This window comes from Dromiciops gliroides, chromosome 1 (assembly GCF_019393635.1).
Source record: "Dromiciops gliroides isolate mDroGli1 chromosome 1, mDroGli1.pri, whole genome shotgun sequence".
Classification (NCBI taxonomy): Eukaryota; Metazoa; Chordata; class Mammalia; order Microbiotheria; family Microbiotheriidae; genus Dromiciops; species Dromiciops gliroides.
The window spans coordinates 230543896-230563928 of NC_057861.1; the positions used below are offsets into that span (position 1 = coordinate 230543896).

General features: G+C 38.8%; 1 protein-coding gene across 11 annotated transcripts in view; it reads left to right on the forward strand.

Annotated features, from left to right (window-relative positions):
* DLGAP1 (DLG associated protein 1) overlaps window positions 1–20033 on the forward strand; it is a 1198325-nt gene that overhangs the window by 928113 nt on the left and 250179 nt on the right. For all 11 annotated transcript variants that reach the window (XM_043967216.1, XM_043967207.1, XM_043967191.1 and 8 more), the window contains one exon: window positions 18004–18181. In XM_043967216.1, the coding sequence (XP_043823151.1) occupies window positions 18004–18181 (178 nt within the window). The remainder of the gene's footprint in view (window positions 1–18003; window positions 18182–20033) is intronic.

Consider the following 20033-nt stretch of genomic DNA (forward strand, 5'->3'; position numbering starts at 1 on the left):
CTAGCTTCCTGATGTTCTCCCCCTAAGACTTTGTGGCTGCTACAAGCAAGTCAGACATCACAGTGATCTTATCAGATCATTACAACTTGACTTTTTTCTCCTTTTACTGGGCTTGATCACATTAGTAGTCATTTACATGAAAGCTACTAGGTTTCAGGGAAACTGTGCCTTTCAACAACCAATAAACAAGCATTTTAGGTGCTACTTTCTGCCAGGTACTGTGATGGGTACTGAGAGTACAAAAACAAATTTATTTACATTCAATTTGTATATAAAAGCAAGCAGAAGTACTTACATCCTGGCTACTCTCAATAGGCTAGGTTATAAAAGGTCAGACCAGATCTGGTTTAGATGGAAATGCCTTAAGGTTCATTTTTATTTAGCAGAATCCTAGAAAATGAATGTTACAATGGCATTAGTACTGGTCTAGGTAATGGAAAACTTGGATTTTGATCTTGGCTCTGCAATTTCTTAGCCGTGCAACATTGGGCATTCCACTTTAAATTCTCCAGACTTCAGTTCTTCCTCTATAAAATATCAGCAGGGGCAGCTAGGTGGCAGAGTGGATAGAGCACCGGCCCTGGATTCAGGAGGACCTGGGTTCAAATCCGGCCTCAGACCCTTGACACTTACTAGCTGTGTGACCCTGGGCAAGTCACTTAACCCCAATTGCCTCACCAAAACAAACAAACAAACAAATAAAATATCAGCAATTCCTTCCAGGTCTAAAATTCTATATCCTCATTAGAGAACAGATGAAACATCTTAAATTGAACCTGGGTCCTTCTCTATATTAAATACACCAACTTTGAACAGATTATTCTAGATTCTTGAAGGCCTACATTCTTAAAAAAGTTGCATGATGGCTGTGTGACCCTAGGCAAGTCACTTAACCCCAATTGCCTCACCAAAAAAAAAAAAAAGTTGCATGATTTTCCATCAAAAATACCACCTAACCCAAGTGAGCAAATAACTGAGCTGAGCTCCGATTCCAGTGGCCATTCCCAATATGGCTAACATGGTAGCAGAGCCATATTTTACTCTCCTAAAACACCTTTTACATCATGATTACAAATACCATATAGCTTCCTCTTAGTCATATAACTTACCCATAGGAGGTAAACACAGTAGAAAGAGAAATTAATTTGGAATTAGATAACTTCAGTTGAAAAGAAGGAAAGAGGGAAAGAAGCTTTTAGTGAGTGCCTACTAGGTGCCAGGCACTCTCCTAAGCATTTTATCACATTTTGATACTCACAACAATCCTAGGAGACAGGTGCTATCAAATCTTTTCTCTGCCACTTATGATACATGGGACCCTGGGCAAATCATTTAGCCTCCCTGGGCCTCAGTTTCCTTGATTGTAAAAAAAATGTGAATTAGACTAGGCGGTCTTTGAGTTGCTTCTCTAAATCTATGATATTCTTGAATTTGTTGCATAAAGACATGTAATATGTACAAAATGGAGTTTCTCAATTTCACATGTAATCTTTCCCTTTTTTGTCCTCCTGTGTATATGGAAGTGATCATATTTGTTAAGTCTAGAAGTTTTTTTTAAGAATCAAAAGAAAAATCTGTAGCAATCCCATGAGCCTAAATAAACATTGTCACTGGTTTAAGGAGGATGACCCAATGCATGGCAAAGAAATGTAGAGTGGAATCAGCCACCTTTGATTGTTCATGATCAGGCTGTCAAACTACCAGGTTTTATAGATGGCCATGACTTGGACAGAGAATGTCAGAGCTGGAAAGAGCCTTAGAGATCACCTAGTCCAGCTCTTTCATTTTACATATGGGAAAACCAAGGCCCAGATATATACATAGACAGACAAACAGAGAGAAGAGAGAGAGAGAGAGAGAGAGAGAGAGAGAGAGAGAGAGAGAGAAACAGAAAGAAAAAGAGAGAGAAGAAAGAAAACACATTTTCTACATAACATATTTTCTATAATATATAATGTATTCATTATTATAGGTAATATTTATGTGGATGTGATATAATAAAGTTCTGGACTTGGAGTCAGAAAGACCTGAGTTCAAATCCCATCACTAATACTAGATGGGTGATCATCAACAAATCACTTAACTCTTTTTTAGCCTCAGTTTCCAGATTTGTAAATGGGAAGAATATGGCTTATAGAACGCATATATCTCATAGGATTGTCAAGAATGCCAACTGAGATAGTATATATAAAAGTGCAAACTTAATAATAATTATTACTATTATAACTACCATACATAGTTATAATAACTATTGTAGTAATAATAACTACATTTCTATTGTACCTACTATGTGCTGGGCATTGTGCTAAGTGCTGAGGATACAAATACTAACAAAAAATAGCCCCTGCCCTCAAGGAGCTTATATTCCAGTGGGGGAAGAGAGCAAATAAAAGGAAGCTGGAAAAGCAGAAGCAGTGGAGTTAGTATGGTGGTGAAGTCTGAAGAGACAGAGGCAGGTCCAGGAGGAGAATGAGGGATGACCAGCTTGGGCCTCTCCCCAAAATAGAAGACTCAGAAGAAATTCACTCAGAATTCAGGAGAAGGTAACTGGAAGAATGAAGGATTATTTTGGGTGAGAAGATACCAACCCCCCCCCCCCAGAACTGAGGAAAGTTCCAGCATGAGAAGGCAACTGAGGCATTCTGTTCAAGTCCAGAGAGTCAGAAGTAGAGCCAGAAGGCTAATGACAGACAACTTGGAACCTCTCCAAAATGGAAGCCCCAAGAGAAACTCCTCAGTAGGAGAAGGGACCCAGTAGGTCATTTTTTTTCTCTTTTCATTTGTTGATAGCTCACTGTTCAGTGATTATTTTTTTTTTTGAAAAGTTAAATTGACCTTTAGAAAAGAAATCCTCTTTTTTCAACTATTTGTCATGTGCAGCCTTAGAAAATACTGTAACTGAGCATAGGTAGAAAACACCAAACGCAAATAGAAATGGTCTTTTTAATGAGAACTCACCTAAGCACATTTCTGAATAAGCTTTGGCTGCCAATTATGAGCTGTTCATTGAGACTATCCTTGGAGCTAATTGATTTAGCTAGAGAATACATGGTTGTCTAAATACTATTTGACGATGATGATAATGGATTGGTGAGCTTATTTCCATTTTGATGACAAGTATTTAAAAACCCATTTCTGCCTCATGGGGTGGGGGGGGTGACTCTTTCCATTCAAGATCCATGATGTTAATAGTTCTTAACATTTCTTTCCTTTTCTAAAGATGAATGGGGCAGCTAGGTGGCCCAGTGGATAGAGCACTGGCCCTGGGGTCAGGAGTACCTGAGTTCAAATCTGGCCTCAGAGACTTACTAGCTATGTGACCCTGGGCAAGTCACTTAACCCCAATTGCCTCACTAAAAAAAAAAAAAAAGATGAATGAGTAATCATTTTCTCTAAGTACAAGTTTTAGGAATGTTGCATTTCTGTAGCTAAAGTGGATATAAAACACAGCAAATGGTTAAGTATTGGTGTGTATGCATGTTATATGGCAGGTCGATATAGTATTTTCTAACATTTATTCAGTCATCATTTCTAGCGCTCAATAGGTCGCACTATGTGGGTGATAAGGAGATACTGGCAGACTACATAGGTGCATGAGCAAGTCAGGGGCCAGGCTGAATCCAGAGACAAATGCTCTTTTTGTATTTAGTGTCTGATTCTCCTAAAGCAACCAGAATGTCTCACTATTTTGCCTGCATTCTCCATAGCTGAGAAGACACTTCACTCCAGTCATTTAGTTTAAGGAAGGGGGTAACATTTTATGAAGGGTATTTGGAGGAGCATACTAATCTCTTGTTCTGTCCAGAAGGGGAAAAAATAGATAAAATGGGCTTCAATGATAGCAAGGACACACACACACACTATAGCTAGACACAAAACTTTTCTTGCCTTTCAGGCTTGTGAAGTGTTAAACTTGGCTGCAGAGGAGTCTCTATGCTAAAAGAATCTCTAAGAGAATATTAAGAAGAGAAAAAAGCAGTCATATGTTCTAAATAGTTTATATCTATCTGCCCAAATAGGGAAATCAGATGATCTTCCAAAGCCCCTTCCAATTCTATGATTTCATGAGTCTGCAAGACTTCAGTGCATGTACTGAGCATGAGGTGAGAAATATGGTGCCTGTAGATAGACTGCCAGAACTGGTAATATCACACCATCACCCCTGGATTTTGCAATTTGCAACTTCATCCTTTGCTATTACTATGCTTTTCCCTCTTTGGGTCATAGCAAATTTACTGGACAGAGGGAAGGAAGGAAGGAAGGAAGGAAGGAAGGAAGGAAGGAAGGAAGGAAGGAAGGAAGGAAGGAAGGAAGGAAGGAAGGAAGGAAGGAAGGAAGGAAGGAAGGAAGGAAGGAAGGAAGGAAGGAAGGAAGGAAGGAAGGAAGGAAGGACTTCTTAAGCTCCTATTCTATGCCAGACATTGTGCTAAATGCTTTACAGTTATTATCTCATTTGATCCTCACAACAACAACCCTGGGAGAGAGGTACTATTATTTTTCTCATTTTACAGTTGAGGAAACTGAAGATGTCAGATGTTAAGTGACTTGCACAGGGTCACATGGCTACTAAGAGTCTGAGGCCTAATTTGAACTCAGGTTTTCCTGACTCCAGTCCCACGCTGCACTCAATCCACTGTGCCACCTAACTGTTTGAGAAATACAAGTAGTTCATCTGAACCCCAAGAATACATTCATTTCAACAACCATTTAATGTCTACAATGTGCTAGACACTAGGGGTACAAAGATAAATATGATATAGACTCTGCACTCAAGGAGCTTGCAATCTTTTGGGGAAGGAGGTGTTTTATTTAAATTATTGGGGGGCAAACTGGGTTTTTCTCAAATATTGCTACTTATAAATTAATGGGTATTGTACCCATTTGAGGCAGAAATCATTTTATATTAAAGTATATTAAATATTAATAAAGAATTGACCTGGGGCATTCAACACAAGCAGAAAAATTCCCAGCACCATATTGTCTCTAAGAGAGAGCACATGGCCCCAAGCATAGAGTGCATGCCAGCCTGAGACTTTTTCCTCTTCTGATAGAGATGGCTCCTTACACACTGATCAAAGCTAATTGGCTAGCATCATTCAATTCCATTGGTTAACATGACCTGAGGGTCGTCCATATTAAAATGAGTTTTACCATGATGACATCAGGGTCTAATGGTAGACTATCCTTGAGGAGCAAGGGCATATTCAGATAACTGTGGTTTTAATCTCCTCAATTCAGTGGCCTAGACACAAAGAGTTTTACCTCCATTGATTGTACACCTTGCACAGAATTAAGCCCTGAGTTTAGCTGAACCTTCCAAAATAGGGGTGAAGAGAGAAAAGGTCCCCCCAAAAAAAATTATTAATTTTTTCTCACAGAGGAGACAAAACTATTCTCATAAATACTACATACACTTTTTCTTGTATGCAGTCTGGATTTAAATTAATTACGGATTAGTCATTTCAACAGTTAATTAAATAAGGGCCTCAATTCTTTCTACCTATTCTCAATCACAACATCCAGAAATAAACTGAGCTATACACCTAGTGGACCAAACTTTTCAGAAGTTTCTTCTTACATTTCTAACCTGTTGTTTGTCCTATAATTAAATGGTTTTTTGCCTAAAAGAGTATTTTCCCCTTAGGGAAAAAAATCAATATTACAGATACCTGTGAATTGGAAATGTTATAAAAATAAAAATTAGACTCTCATAGAAAAGGAGACAACAAAAACATGAAGCTATTGACCTGTAGTTTGTGGTTCATAGCCATGGGCAGGAAGTTAATGCATTGCCCAACAGAGAACCTTCATTATTGCAGTAAAAACTTAATGTGGGTTTAAAAAAATTATTTAAAGTCATAAAATTTAGCTGTCATCTTTCTTACTTCAAGTATGTTGCCAAACCACACAGATCCAGCATTCCCATTCCTATGTTTTTCCACACTTTAATTTTCTAGACATAAGACATTTGGTCAAAGTACATAGATATTAGCTAATTACAAAATAAATTACTGCATTCAACAAATTTTTATTAATTTCCACAAATAAACAATTGTGTGATTCCCTTGAAAAAGATGTCATCTCTTACATAAAAATATTAATGTTTACCAGGGTTCCAAATGGAGTAACTAATATTAATACTTATAAAGCATATTACTTAAATATAATGCTGAACTGTCAATACCATAGATAGTGACAATAGATTACATATCAAGAGTGTCCAGAGAAAGAAAACTCAGTGAATTCACAAGGTAGTGGCAGGAAACAGAGAATTTTCTATCCCTGAGAAAGGTATTGGGAAGAAGACCAAACAGGTGAAAAAAGCATCAGAGGAATTTGGTCACAGACACTAACTAATGGTCTAGGCAGGCCAGTGAATGTCAGGAAAATCCACTGATGGACAGTCTCTGGTTAACACAATAATTTAAAGTGTGGTCCAGTCCCTTCATTCCACAGATGAAGAAATTGAGGTCTTAAAGATGTCATACATCCTTATCCAAGGTCACCCAGGAGTAAGAGCTAGCAATAATGCCTCAGCTCTTGCCAAAACTCTTCCACAATGACCTAGAAAATTCACCAAGCCAAATTCTAAGCACAAAAGCCAAGAAAAAATCATGAGTCTGCACATTTATAATCTATATCAAATTGCTTGCCTTCTCAAAGAGGGGAAGACTCAAATTTTTTTAAAAAATGTTAAGAATTGTTTTTACGTGTAATTGAAGGAGAAATAAAATATAAAAATAGAAAGGGAAGAAGGAAGAGGAAGGAAAAGGAAGGAGAGAGACAGAAAGAAAGACAGAAAGAAAGACAGAAAGAAAGAAAGAAAGAAAGAAAGAAAGAAAGAAAGAAAGAAAGAAAGAAAGAAAGAAAGAAAGAAAGAAAGAAGGGAGAGAGGGACAGAGGGAGGAAGGAAGGAAGATTGGTCACAACTCATTTTTCCAGACCAGGACAGCTTGGGGAGATAGAAAGGTCTCCAGGCATTGGGATGGAAGTTGGCCAGGGGCACAGCACAGCAGCAGAAGTTGTGTCGAGGAGCAGCCCTGTCTAAGGAAAGTAAGGGGACTGAATACCTAGGCAGAAAAAGATCCCAGGACATTGCCTGCACTGGGAGCAGAAATGGGTGTTACTCAGCAGCTCTGATGCCCATTATCCAGTTCCAGGCCAAAAAGGAGCAGTCAGGGTCCCAAGGGAGTAGGGGCCTTGACCTGTGTAAAGGAGGCTTTGGGGGAAAAGATGAGCTAGGTTTAGACATGTTGTGTTTAAGATGTCTAGTGGACATTCAGTTGGAGATGTCTGAAAGGCAGTTGGAGATAGGAAATAAGAGGTCAGCAGAGCAGTTACAGCAGGATAGGTAGATTTTTTAATCATTAGCCTAGAGATGGTAATTAAATCCATGGGAGCTGATAAGATTATCAGGTGATATATTATAAAGGAAGAAGAGAAAATGACCCAGGACAGAAGCCTGGGGGACACCTGAGGTTAGAGGGCATGATGTGGAAAAGAATCCAGCAAAGGAAAGAAAGAGCATTCAGATAGGTAGGAGGAAAACCAGGAGACAGTGGTATCCTGAACATCTATCTAGAGCAAAGAGAGTATGCAGAAAGAGAGGGTGATCAGCAGTGGGAAAGGTGGCAGAGAGATCAAGGAGAATGGGGATTGAGAAAAGGCCATTAGATCTGGCAATTAAGAGATTGTCAGTAACTTTGGAGAGAGCAAGTTTGGTGGAATGATAAGGTCAGAAGCCAGCTTGTAAGGGATGTACTCACGAGGTCATGTCTTTTAGTTCTGGATCTCACTACTTAAAAGAAATTTTGGCAAATTGTAGCACATTCAAAAGAATACCAATAGAGTGGCGGTGGATTTGGAAATCTTGTCATATGAGGAATGACTGAAAAATCAAGGATGTTTATATTAGAAAAGAAATCTGGACAGCATGCTAAAAATAAATAAATGAATGAATGAATGAATAAGTGAATGAACAAATAAATACATAGATAAATGAATGAATGAATAAATAAATGGATAAATGAATGAATGAATAAAAACAGAGACATCACCTTTCTGACAAAAGCTCATATAGTCAAAGATATGTTTTTTTCACTGGCAATGTATGGCTGTGATAGTTGGACTATAAGGAAAACTGAGAGCCATAGAATTAACACTTTCAATTTGTGGTGCTGGAGAAAATTTTTGAAAGTCCCTTGGACAGTAAGGAGATCCAATCAGTCAATACTTAAAGAAATTGATTCAGAGTATACACTAGAAGATCAAATACTGAATCTGAAGCTTAAATACTTTGGCCACATAATGAGAAGACAAGACTCATTGGAAAAGACTCTAATGTTGGGAAAGATTGAATGTGGAAGTTAAACGGAATATTATTTTAACCAATAAAAGGAAGAATTTTCTAATGTTAAGATCTGTTCAAAAGCAAAAGGGGCCCCCTTGTTAGGTACTGAACCTCTTATCAGTGGGACAGTGACAGCAGAGTCTGGTTGACTGTCTGCAAGGGATACTGTAGAGTGGACACTAATATTAGGTAAAAAACTGAATTAGATAACCTCTAAATTTCCTTCCGACTCTGAAATCCTATGAACCAATTTGGCACCCTGACAGGAACACATATTAACCGGAAAGCACAGATACCATGGTGCCCCTGTCAAAAAGAAGGATGATGCCTGCCCGTCATAATGCTAGAAACACCCTTGTCCACAGAGCTAGGAACACAAGTAGGTGTGTTCATTTCAATTACTCTATTGTGAACGGATGCATATTACATATGCTTATTTGCCCGTCCATATCCTCTCTCCAGAAGTACCCAAATGCATGGATCAGAGCTCTGTGGGCAGCATGTAGCATTTTCACTCTGGAGACCACCTCCCTTGAGGGGTAAGGGGGAAAAGGTGAAATAGACTCAACCCATTCTTTGGGACCTCCTCAGTTTGCTCTTTCCCTCTATATAATTATCATATGCTGTGACCCAATTAAATTCAAGAGCTCACAGGTGTTCAGAGGAAAGCCACATAATTAATAGATTGTTTGCTTTAAAAGACAACTCTGATCAAAAGCAAAACATATTTGTCCCTGGGCTCTTTAAACTGAAGTGGAGCCCAAGCAATGCTAGCGATTAAAGGGGAGGCGATGGCTAACATCACTTAGTAAAAATCCATACACGTGCTTCTGTAATAATAATGTCATTCCATTTTTATAGCATGCTCCACCTTTCAAAGCACTTTCACATTCACTGCTTCACTGGGATGGCATACTGAAAATAAAGAGTTAGAAGGAGAAAGCAGAAACTAGACTAGGACTAGATCTCAATGGGCTGTTCTGATTCTATTATTTAGGAGTCTATGAGATGCTTTATCAGTCCTATTCAGTGGTCTACAAACATTAGGAGAGAGACTTTTTACAGTCATACAGACCTCTGATATTTGATGCTCAGGATCTTAACACAAAAGTATCCTCTTTATGACTTGTTAAGAACTGTGCTAAAGAAATATGTTCAATATTATATATATATATATATAAACCTATATCAGATTACCTGCTGTCTAGGGGAGGGGGGAGGGAGGGAGAAAAATTGGAAATTGGAAATCTTATCTAAACAAATGTTGAAAACTTTAATTAATTAATTAAAAAAAAAAGAATTGTGCTAAGTGGCTCTCCATACTGCATACTAACTCCCCCCACCCCCCCAAAAAAAAGTTAAAGGAAGCCAAGAGAAAAGAAGTAGGGAACTACAGGGACAGAATACTATATATATTGGCAGATAAGATTTCTGAAGCAGATGTTTTTACTTAATTATTTTTATTTGTCTAAAAGGAGGTTTAATTGGGAAAGGACTGATAGAAAGACATGACATCCATAAAATGTATTTTTTAAATTAGAAAAAATAAAGCTCTGCCAATCAAATGTATGTGTTATAAAACATCTGATTTCCTTCTCCAGCCCCCAAAGAGAAGCAAATTCCACCTGGACTAGTGATCTATCAATAGTACAGGTTGTGGTACCAAAGAAACCAGGTCTACCCAAAGTGCCAGGATTTTGTGGGTCTACTAACTGAGAAATGTGCTTGACTTTTATATAAATGTCAATCTGCTCTAAAGTGGAACTTGGTAACAATTAGGGCTGGCCTGAATAAAATTGGCTGCCTTGTGAGATAGTGATTTCTCCATCACTGGAAATGTTCAAGGAGATGTTGGATGATGGGCACTTTGTTTTGCTTTGCTTTGCTCTTATTTTGTTTTTTGGCAATAGTTAAGGATGATAACTGGACCAGTGATTTCACTGGTGTAGAAAGAAGGTCCTTGCTGTTGAACAGCTTCCTCTGATAATATATTTTCCCTGCCCCTTACAGTCCCAGAGGGCAGCCTGGAGCATTGAGAGGTTAGGTTATGTAAGTAGTATGAGGCAGAACCTGAAACCAAGTCTTTGTGTCTCTGAGGCCAGCTTTCTATCTTCTAGATTACCCTACACTGCCTAAACTTGTCATTTCATGCCACTGGTATATTCATATCATGTGTTATTTTTTCCTCACTTTGTTCTTTAAATTAGGACAGCTAGGTGGTCCAGTGGATAGAATAGCCACCCTGGAGTCAGAAGGACCTGAGTTCAAATCCAGCCTCAGACACTTACTAGCTGTGTGACCCTGGGCAAGTCACTTAACCCAGATTGCCTCAAAAAAAAAAACCTTCAGAATGGACAAAATCCTTAAAATGACTCAAACTTGTCATTACTAGTACCACCTATTACCTTGTACCTAGTACCTTGCACATATAAGGCTTGCTGTAAATATCTGTTTATTGAAAATTATTAGTATTGTCAGAGTGATAGTGGTCAAATGAATTCACTCATCAGTTTAAAATGCATTAAGCACCCAAAAAAATGCATTAAGCACGGGCAGCTAGGTGGCACAGTGGATAAAGCACCAGCCCTGGATTCAGGAGTACCTGAGTTCAAATCCGACCTCAGACACTTGACACTTACTAGCTGTGTGACCCCAGGCAAGTCACTTAACCCCCATTGCCCCACAAAAAAAAAATGCATTAGGCTAGTATCTGTGATATATACTACAAAGAGGAAAAGCAGCCAGACTTCTAGCCCTGATAAAGTCTATCATTAACAGAGATTCATGAGGCTGGTGTAGCACACAGTAAAATATCATGTACAAGGGAATAACCACAGGAGTTAGAACTGAGTTCTAATCCTGACCAGAATCTAGCCAGCTGTTTTGGTATCCAGGCTAGTAACAAGAAACCACTCTCAAATCAACTTTGTAACTCATGATGTGCAAATAATACAAGTCATTAAGACAAATGTAACTGAGCAGGAAGAGGAATTACTTATTATAGTGGCTCACAGATGACTTATTAACAATGTGCACCATCTGGTATCTTCCTATTTTGATTCATTCTTCTTGCTTACTAGGTGCTAAACTCAGGTGTTTTGAACAGCTATTGGAGTGCATGTGCTGTCAACATTTCAATGTAACTGATGTAAAAGCTGAACAGTCTTTTAAAATCATTATTTAACAATTTTGCACCATCTAAATTTCAGTTCCCTGACTCAAAGCTCTAGGCACCCCATACAAGTTGTAACTATAACCATCCTCTGTGTGGCTTCTCTATGTCAAAAGGCAGGGACTGTTTTTTGCCTTTCTACCCCTAGAATCTATCATAGCATCTTGCAAACAGAAGGTGTCTACAAATATTTGTTAATTTGAAATGAATTGTACCAAATTTCAGGAAAGTCATTTAACCTTTCTAGGCCTGCATTTTCTAAATTAATCAAATGAAAATAATACCTGCCCTACCCACCTTACATAATTTTTGTGAGAATGAAATGAAGCCATATTCAAATAAACTCTCTGAAAAATTAAATGTTACATAAATGCAAGGCATGATAATAATTATTTGTTGTTATTAGAAAAGCCATTTTTCACATGAAGTTTTTTACCCTCAGCCTGATTTGTTTTGTCTACATTGTAAAATCCCTAGATTGTAATTCCCCCAAAAAGCAGGAATGATATTTTATTCATCTTTCAGCACCCATTGCACATGCCACTGTACACTGTATATGATAGAGAACTTTACATCATATTCATAGGATCAGATTTAAAGGAGCAAGGGACCTAAAAATATCTCTAGTCTTATCCCCTATCATTTGACAGAAAAGGAAACTGAGGCTTAGTCAAATTAAATGATTCGGGGCAGCTAGGTGGTATAGTGGATAAAGCACTGGCCCTGGATTCAGGAGGACCTGAGTTCAAAGCCAGCCTCAGACACTTGACGCTTACTAGCTGTGTGACCCTGGGCAAGTCACTTAACCCTCATTGCCCCACAAAAAAAAACAAAAAACCAGAAATTAAGTGATACATCTAAGGTCATATAGGTAGTAATTGGCAGAATCAGGATTTGAACACTAATTTTCTGACTCCAGCACCAGTGTTCTTGCCTCTTGTGCCATTTATGATTCACAAATAAATTAAATTCAACAGACATTTATCAAGCATTTACCATGTGTAACGTACAATATTAGGCACCAGAGATTCAAAAGTGAAATGTTGATTTGATCCCCAAACTCAATGCTCCATCTTCTAACCTTGTAAATTTGTTTAAGTAGCTGCTCTCCTTTCCTAAAATTCACTCCCTCTTCCCCTTCTCCTTTCAGAATCCCTGTCTTCCTTCGAGGTCCAATTCAAGTGCTTCCTCCTCCACAAAGCCTTGCTTTATCTCCCCAGTTATTAGCACCTATTCCCTCCTCAGTTTTCATTTTCATACCTCCACTCCCCTGGAGGACATAAGCTCTTTGAGGGGAATGATAGTTTTATTTTTGTCTACATACCCCCAGAATCCATTATACTGTTCCTTAGCCCATAGTGACTGCTCAATAAATATTGTTAATTGAATTTAATTAAAGAGAGAGTCCCCTACCCTCAGGGAATTTATAATCTGGAAAAATGAAATAATAACCTACACAAAGTTGAGTCTCCAGCTAAAATTCAAAAACACAAACAGTTGAAGGATCCAACTCAAATAAATAACAGCTGGCTCATGCTGCTAACCTAGTTGTAATCTTGCAAGAATGTTTTTCCTCACTATAGAAGTACAATTATTGAAGCACTCACAGGTAGTGATGTCTCAATCCCAAGAAGTTTCATCTTGGCAAGGGCTGCCATAGAATTAACTTCCCAGCTTTGTGCTGCCAATCATTAGGAAGCATTGTTCTGATGGAACCAGTCCAAGAGAAAGGGGCCTTATTTCATTCCTAATGAAAAACAAAAGTCACTCACTTCAATGAAAGTTTTGCCTTTGGAAGGCGAGAGAATCAAGCTATGAATACATTACACACTAGGAAACTGAGAAAAGGGCACAATCTACTATCAGAAGAACAAATAAGAGAATAGAAAACCTAGTCCTGGTATCTTTAACAATAACCTATTTTGGGGGGGGGGGGTTTAGTGAGGCAATTGGGGTTAAGTGACTTGCCCAGGGTCACACAGCTAGTAAGTATTAAGTGTCTGAGGCCGGATTTGAACTCAGGTACTCCTGACTCCAAGGCCGGTGCTCTATCCACTGCGCCATCTAGCTGCCCCGACAATAACCTATTTTTTTAAAAGAAAGAAAAAGAAAAGAAATCATGTTTTTCTCCTCCACCACTCCCCGACCATAAATCAGCCAAGCACACAGTCTCCAAACCCTTTACCATGAAAGAAGAAATCATGTGAAAGTTCATGTGTTCCTATTCAACTGAAATCGTGGTTGTTGGGGGGAGAGAGAGAAAGAGAGAGAGAAGAGGGGAGAGAGGGGGAGGGAGGGAGAGAAAGAGAAAGCACATTTTTATAAAAGGACTATGAATATATCTAGGTATATCTAAATGCAATAATGGAGAAAATATACGTTATAGATGTCATATATGTGTCTATGTGTATATTATATCTATGTTTGATATATGCATCAAATTTAATTATATAATCACAAATAAAAACATAAAAGGACTATGGTTAAGGTCAAAGCCCTCCACTGCCTCCCCATATTGGCCAAACTAAATTTTATGTCTTTCAAAATCTGGTAAAAGCAAGCAAGGCTCATGGGAAAGTTCTCCACATTCTAATACCCTTCCAAATGTTCTACTGGCCTTTGGGTCCCAAAATGAAAACTAAAGGAAGCAATGTGAAAACAAATAAGGTCACTTAAAACATGGACAAAGCTTTCATACCAGCATGATCCCAGAAGTAATAGGAAAAAAAGTTTTAACTTTTTGCTTCCCATTCTTTAAAAGCAATGAAAGATGGGGCAACTAGGTGTTGCAGTGGATAGAGCACCAACCCTGGATTCAGGAGGACCTGAGTCCAAATCTGACCTCAGACACTTAACACTTACTAGCTGTGTGACCCTGGGCAAGTCACTTAACCCTCATTGCCCTGCACACACACACACACAAAAAAAAAGCAATGAAAGCATTTGTGTCCAGCATCAATCTTTTTTTTTTTTTTTTTAGTGAGGCAATTGGGGTTAAGTGACTTGCCCAGGGTCACACAGCTAGTAAGTAGTAAGCGTTAAGTGTCTGAGGCCGGATTTGAACTCAGGTACTCCTGAATCCAGGGCCAGTGCTCTATCCACTGCACCACCTAGCTGTCCCGCATCATTCTTTAAATGGTCAAAAGAAAGGAATTTTTAAAAAAATATTAGGAAAAATGTTAACTTTTCAAAAAGTGAACTTCTTTTTGAAAGAGATAATACTCCAAAGAAGAGAGATTCAATCCTTCTCAGATTCTTTCTGTGTTAGAAATTCTGGGGTTCAGCCTTTTGCCTAACAGGTAAACCACGGCAAGAGGCAGCTGTAACAACACTTCACGGCAGCATCCATCAGAAGGTCGCTGCTCATTCTCAAAAGTGCTATGACTTTCATTTCTGAAACTTTAATACAGACCATTTAGGAAATGCTGGCCACGGTCATTGCTGTCCCCTTGCCCACACAAAATGGCATCATTATTTATGATGGTGCTCTCACAGCTCTAGGTCAGATGGCAGAATAGCTGAAGAAACTTTGATTGCCTAAATTTCGAGTCCATTGATGAAAGACTATTCTACACAGTACCACTGCTAGTCAGATGGCTGTTTTTCCAGAACTGAGTTCTTGCTTAATATAAAACTAAAAGCAGGCCTGGAAATTTATATGACTGTGGTTGAGTTTAGTTTGGCTTTGTCAGTGATGGGGGGGGAAGGATATTGGTATGGCCACTCACACAATAACAAAGTCAGGGTCACAGCAAGATATCTAGTGAATGAAAAATACTTGTATGGCATGAGAGACAGCGTCTTTTATTTGGTAGCTACTTGAACAACCTGTAAGGAAATTTTCTCATCCTAATCAATCCTGATGTGCCAGTAAGAGTAGGCAAAGGCTTACTTTGGATATTATTTTGTTATGTCTATTTTTTCTTGGTTGACCTGCTAATGAATACATTTACATTAAGTGACTTCTTGAAAGCTATCAAATTTAAGTATTACCACTGAATAATGTCTACTGATATTTATTAAATAATATTTTGAGTAAATAAAACCTTTGGGAATATGCCATGATTGTAGTCTAAACACTGTTATTAAATAGAAGTTGAGAATATTGGAAGTGTATCCTTAATTCCCAAAGACAGAAGCTTAAGAAATCAGTATTATGCCTACTTTATTAAACATTCCCCAATGTAGTAAGGCAATTCTTATGTTCAGCTGCAATTATTTTTAACTTTTTTTTTTTTTAGTGAGGCAATAGGGGTTAAGTGACTTGCCGAGGGTCACACAGCTAGTAAGTGTTAAGTGTCTGAGGCCGGATTTGAACTCAGGTCCTCCTGACTCCAGAGCCGGTGCTTTATCCACTGTGCCACCTAGCTGCCCCTGCAATTATTTTTAAAGTGAGACTGATACTGTCACAGTGTTATTGTGGAACTGTCAAAAAGTATTGACTTGAATCAGATTGCTAGGTTCAAATCCCATCTCTACCTTTGTAGACCTTAGGTAAGTCATTCCTCAGTTTCCTCCTTTTTAAAATGAAGATATTGGACTAAATGGCCTTTAAAATTCCATACAGGGGCAGTTAGGTGGTACAGTGGATAAAGCACCGGTCCTGGTTTCAGGAGGACCCTGGTTCAAATCTGGCCTCAGACACTTGACATGTACTAGCTGTGTGACCCTGGGCAAGTCACTTAACCCTCATTGCCCTACAATAAATACATACATACATGCATACATACATACATACATATATATAAAAAATAAAATTCGATACAGCTCTAAGTCTGAGATTGTATGATTATCCTCTGGATATTAATATTGATATCAGCAATATGTTTAGGGTTTGACCAGCTTGGATGGTATCTTTAACACAGAAACTGATTTTCTTCCTGAGGTATCATGTTATGGACGGATGTTTTTTTCAGTTTTGATTTTTATAAAACCAAGCACAGCTATTTCTGATGTTTTGAGATTGGCATTTGTATATTATTGGTAACAACTTTAAGAAAGGTTTGGGGGGGGGGGGCAGCTAAATGGCGCAGTGGATAGAGCACCGTCCCTGGAGTCAGGAGTACCTGAGTTCAAATCCGGCCTCAGACACTTAACACTTACTAGCTGTGTGACCCTAGGCAAGTCACTTAACCCCAATTGCCTCACTAAAAAAACTGAAAAAAAAACAAACAAAGAAAGGTTTAGGGGTGTGCATTTTATCCATCAAGTTCTATTTTTTAATAAATAGGCAGATTTCAGAAAAACCTTGAAAGATTTATATGAACTCATGCAAAATGAAATGAGCAGAGCCAGGAGCAAATAATAGATAGTAGCAATAATACTATACAATAGGCAACTGTGAAGTTCTTAGCTATTCTCAGTAATACAAGGATTCAAGACAATTCCAAAGGACTCATGATGAAGCATGCTATCCACCTCCAGAGAAAGAACTGATGGAGTCTGAATGCATATCAAAGCTTATCATTTTTCACTTTCTGTGTTTTTCCCATGTTTTTTTTTCCTTTGGGTCTGTGTCTTCTTTCATAACATGACTAATACAGTAATATGTTTTGCATGATTGAACATGTATGACCTATATAAAATTGCTTACTGTCTCAGGGAGGGGGTGAGGTGATGGAGAGGGAAAATTTGTCACTCGAAAAAATCGTAATGACTGTTAAAAATTGTCTTTACATGTAACTGGGGGGAAAGTTTAAATACTGTTTATTTATTAATTCTATTTCTAAATAGATGAAATGCTTTGCATTTGTTTGAAGGGTGAAAAGGTTTGGTCCAGACCTATGATTTCATTGGCACTGTGAACTTTTTTTGAAGTGGAAACCCTGCTCACCAATGTTTTTCAGCAAGCTATCTGTGACATCATTTTAGAGTTACCAGGATCACTGAGCTGGGTTCAGTCTTTTGCCTCTAGTCACATCACATGTGTTAGAGACAGAGCTTGAACCTAGGCCTTTATAATGCTAAGGCCAAAATTCCATCCATCTATGCATTTCCTGCTGCCTCTTTAACAAAACATAGAGAGAGTTGAAAATGCATTGCCACCTGACTCCTTCTGGTGTTTGAAAACCCCCAAAAGGAATGACAGAAAGGAAGACCTAGGTATAGGAAAAAAAAATAAACACCCAGAAATCAGAGGGAGAAAAGAGCACCGCATTAATTTCCATGATGCCAGGCCATGAGGCAGAATTCTTGGGCAAGCCTGGAATAGCTATCCTCCACCCACTGGAAAAGTACAAACATAGAGATTGCCCCACAGTACACCTGGCAGATCCTTGTCTGTACTCCGAGATGGCCTGGCCCTGTTCACCCTCCTTCTGAACGGTGCAAGGGTCTACGGTGAGGCTAGTGCCAAAGGATATAAACTCTGTAACTCCAGCCACCGCTTTCTGGGCTGCCTAAATAATCACTTTACCGGACCTTGTTACTACATACATTTGGAGAAATGACCAAATATACCTTTCCCATTGTTCTTTTCCAGGATATCCAACGAACACTCCCCCAAACTCCAGATCCGGAGCCACAGTTACCTGAGGGCGGTGAGCGAAGTCTCAATCAACAGGAGCTTGGATAGCCTAGACCCTGCAGGACTTCTCACTTCACCAAAATTCCGCTCTAGGAATGAGAGCTACATGAGAGCCATGAGCACAATCAGCCAGGTGAGCTAGAGGCTCAGGGAAAGGACCCATCTTCTTCCCATATAACTCCCTACAGTGTTTGAGGGTCTGTGAGGATGTCACTCCTGGGGCAGTGGGACTATGCAAGACCCTTTTTCAAAATTTTGCTTTTTTGTTATTGTCCAGTCATGGCTGATTCTTCCTCACCCACAGACCATACTGTCCGTGGGGTTTTTCTTGGCAAAAATACTGGACTGGGGGCAGCTAGGTAGCACAGTGGATAGAGCACCAGCCCTGGATTCAGGAGGACCCGAGTTCAAATCTGGCCTCAGACACTTGACACTTACTAGCTGTGTGACCCTGGGAAAGTCACTTAACCCCAATTGCCTCACAAAAAAAAAAAACAAAAAAAACTGGACTGGTTTGCCATTTCCTCCTTCAGTAGACTGAGGCAAAGAGAAGTTAAATGACTTGCCCAGAGTCACACAACTAGTAAGTGTCTGAGCCTACATTTGAAGTCAGGTCTTCCTGACTTCAGGCCCAGTGCTCTTTCTTTCTTTCTTTCTCTCTTTCTTTCTTTCTTTCTTTCTGTTTTTTGTTGGGGTTAAGTGACTTGCCCAGGGTCACACAGCTAGTAAGTGTAAAGTGCCTGAGGTCATATTTGAACTCAGGTCCTCCTGAATCCAGGGCCGGTGATCTATCCACTTTGCCACCTAGCTGCCCCCCAGTGTTCTTTCTACTGAGCCACCTAAATGCCTCCAAAATTTTGCTTACAGTTCTAGAATTTCAGTTTACACCACTAATTTAAATTGTATTTCAAATTCTCACTCAGAAATTAAACACATTTCTCCTTGACCTGGTTGTTATTTCAGTTACCTCCTTGTAAAAGAATAATTTTTGAACATGTTGAAAAAGACAACTCAAGGTCTGCTAAAGTTCAATTGAATAAGGAATTATTGAGTGTCTTCTATAGGTCCAATGCTAATACATAATGCTAGAAACTGAGAAAAATACAAAAGAAGAATCTGTCATGTTTCTTGTGTTCAACATGATTATAATCTAGTTGGGAAAAGAAGAGTTTTGTCAGTGAAACCACAAAGGGATAATAGAAGACACAGTAGAAATATGACCTTCTCCCTCCAAAGTATAGGACAAGTAATAGGGGACTTTAAAAAGTAGAAAGATCAGTATAGACTAGAATGATTAGACAGGGTTTTGTTGGAGTTAAAGGGGTAACTCAATATGGTCTTTGAAGGACAGATACAATTTGAGTTGGTGAAAAGAAGTGGGAAAGGAATTCCAAACCAGGAAAAGAGCATAAAACGAGTAAAAAATGAGTGGAATTTGTTGGGATACAATGAGTGAACTGATCTAACAATAGTTATGGGTCAAAAGATGATTGCCTTAGTTTTATCTATCATGAGATAAGAAATTAGAGGCACTGAAGGTCAACACAGAATTGGAGTGAGGGCAAAGCAAGGAAAAAGGGGAAGAGAGACAGAGACAGAGACAGAGAGAGAAGAGAGAGAAGGTAAAGGACTGGTTGTAACTTAGTACAGAAAGCAAGATCCTTTAAAAACAAATTAATTTCAATAAGACTCCACAGTTCCCTCACCATGTACCTGTCATCTAAGATGGCAGCATCCAAGCAAGGAATTATAAGGCAAAGCTAGGAGGGCAGTGGAGAGGACCCAAGAACAGCAATGGAGAAAAGAGCTAAGAAAGACTTAGTAAGTAAGGTGCCTACATAAGCTGCCTCACACATGTATGATAGGAGTTGCTGAACTAAAATATCTTAACATTGCATATTTACTCAACAAAGTTGCACTTCTGTCTACCAAATAACATTAGCCAAGGTATTGTGTCTTGTCTATTGTTTGCTTAATGAATAACA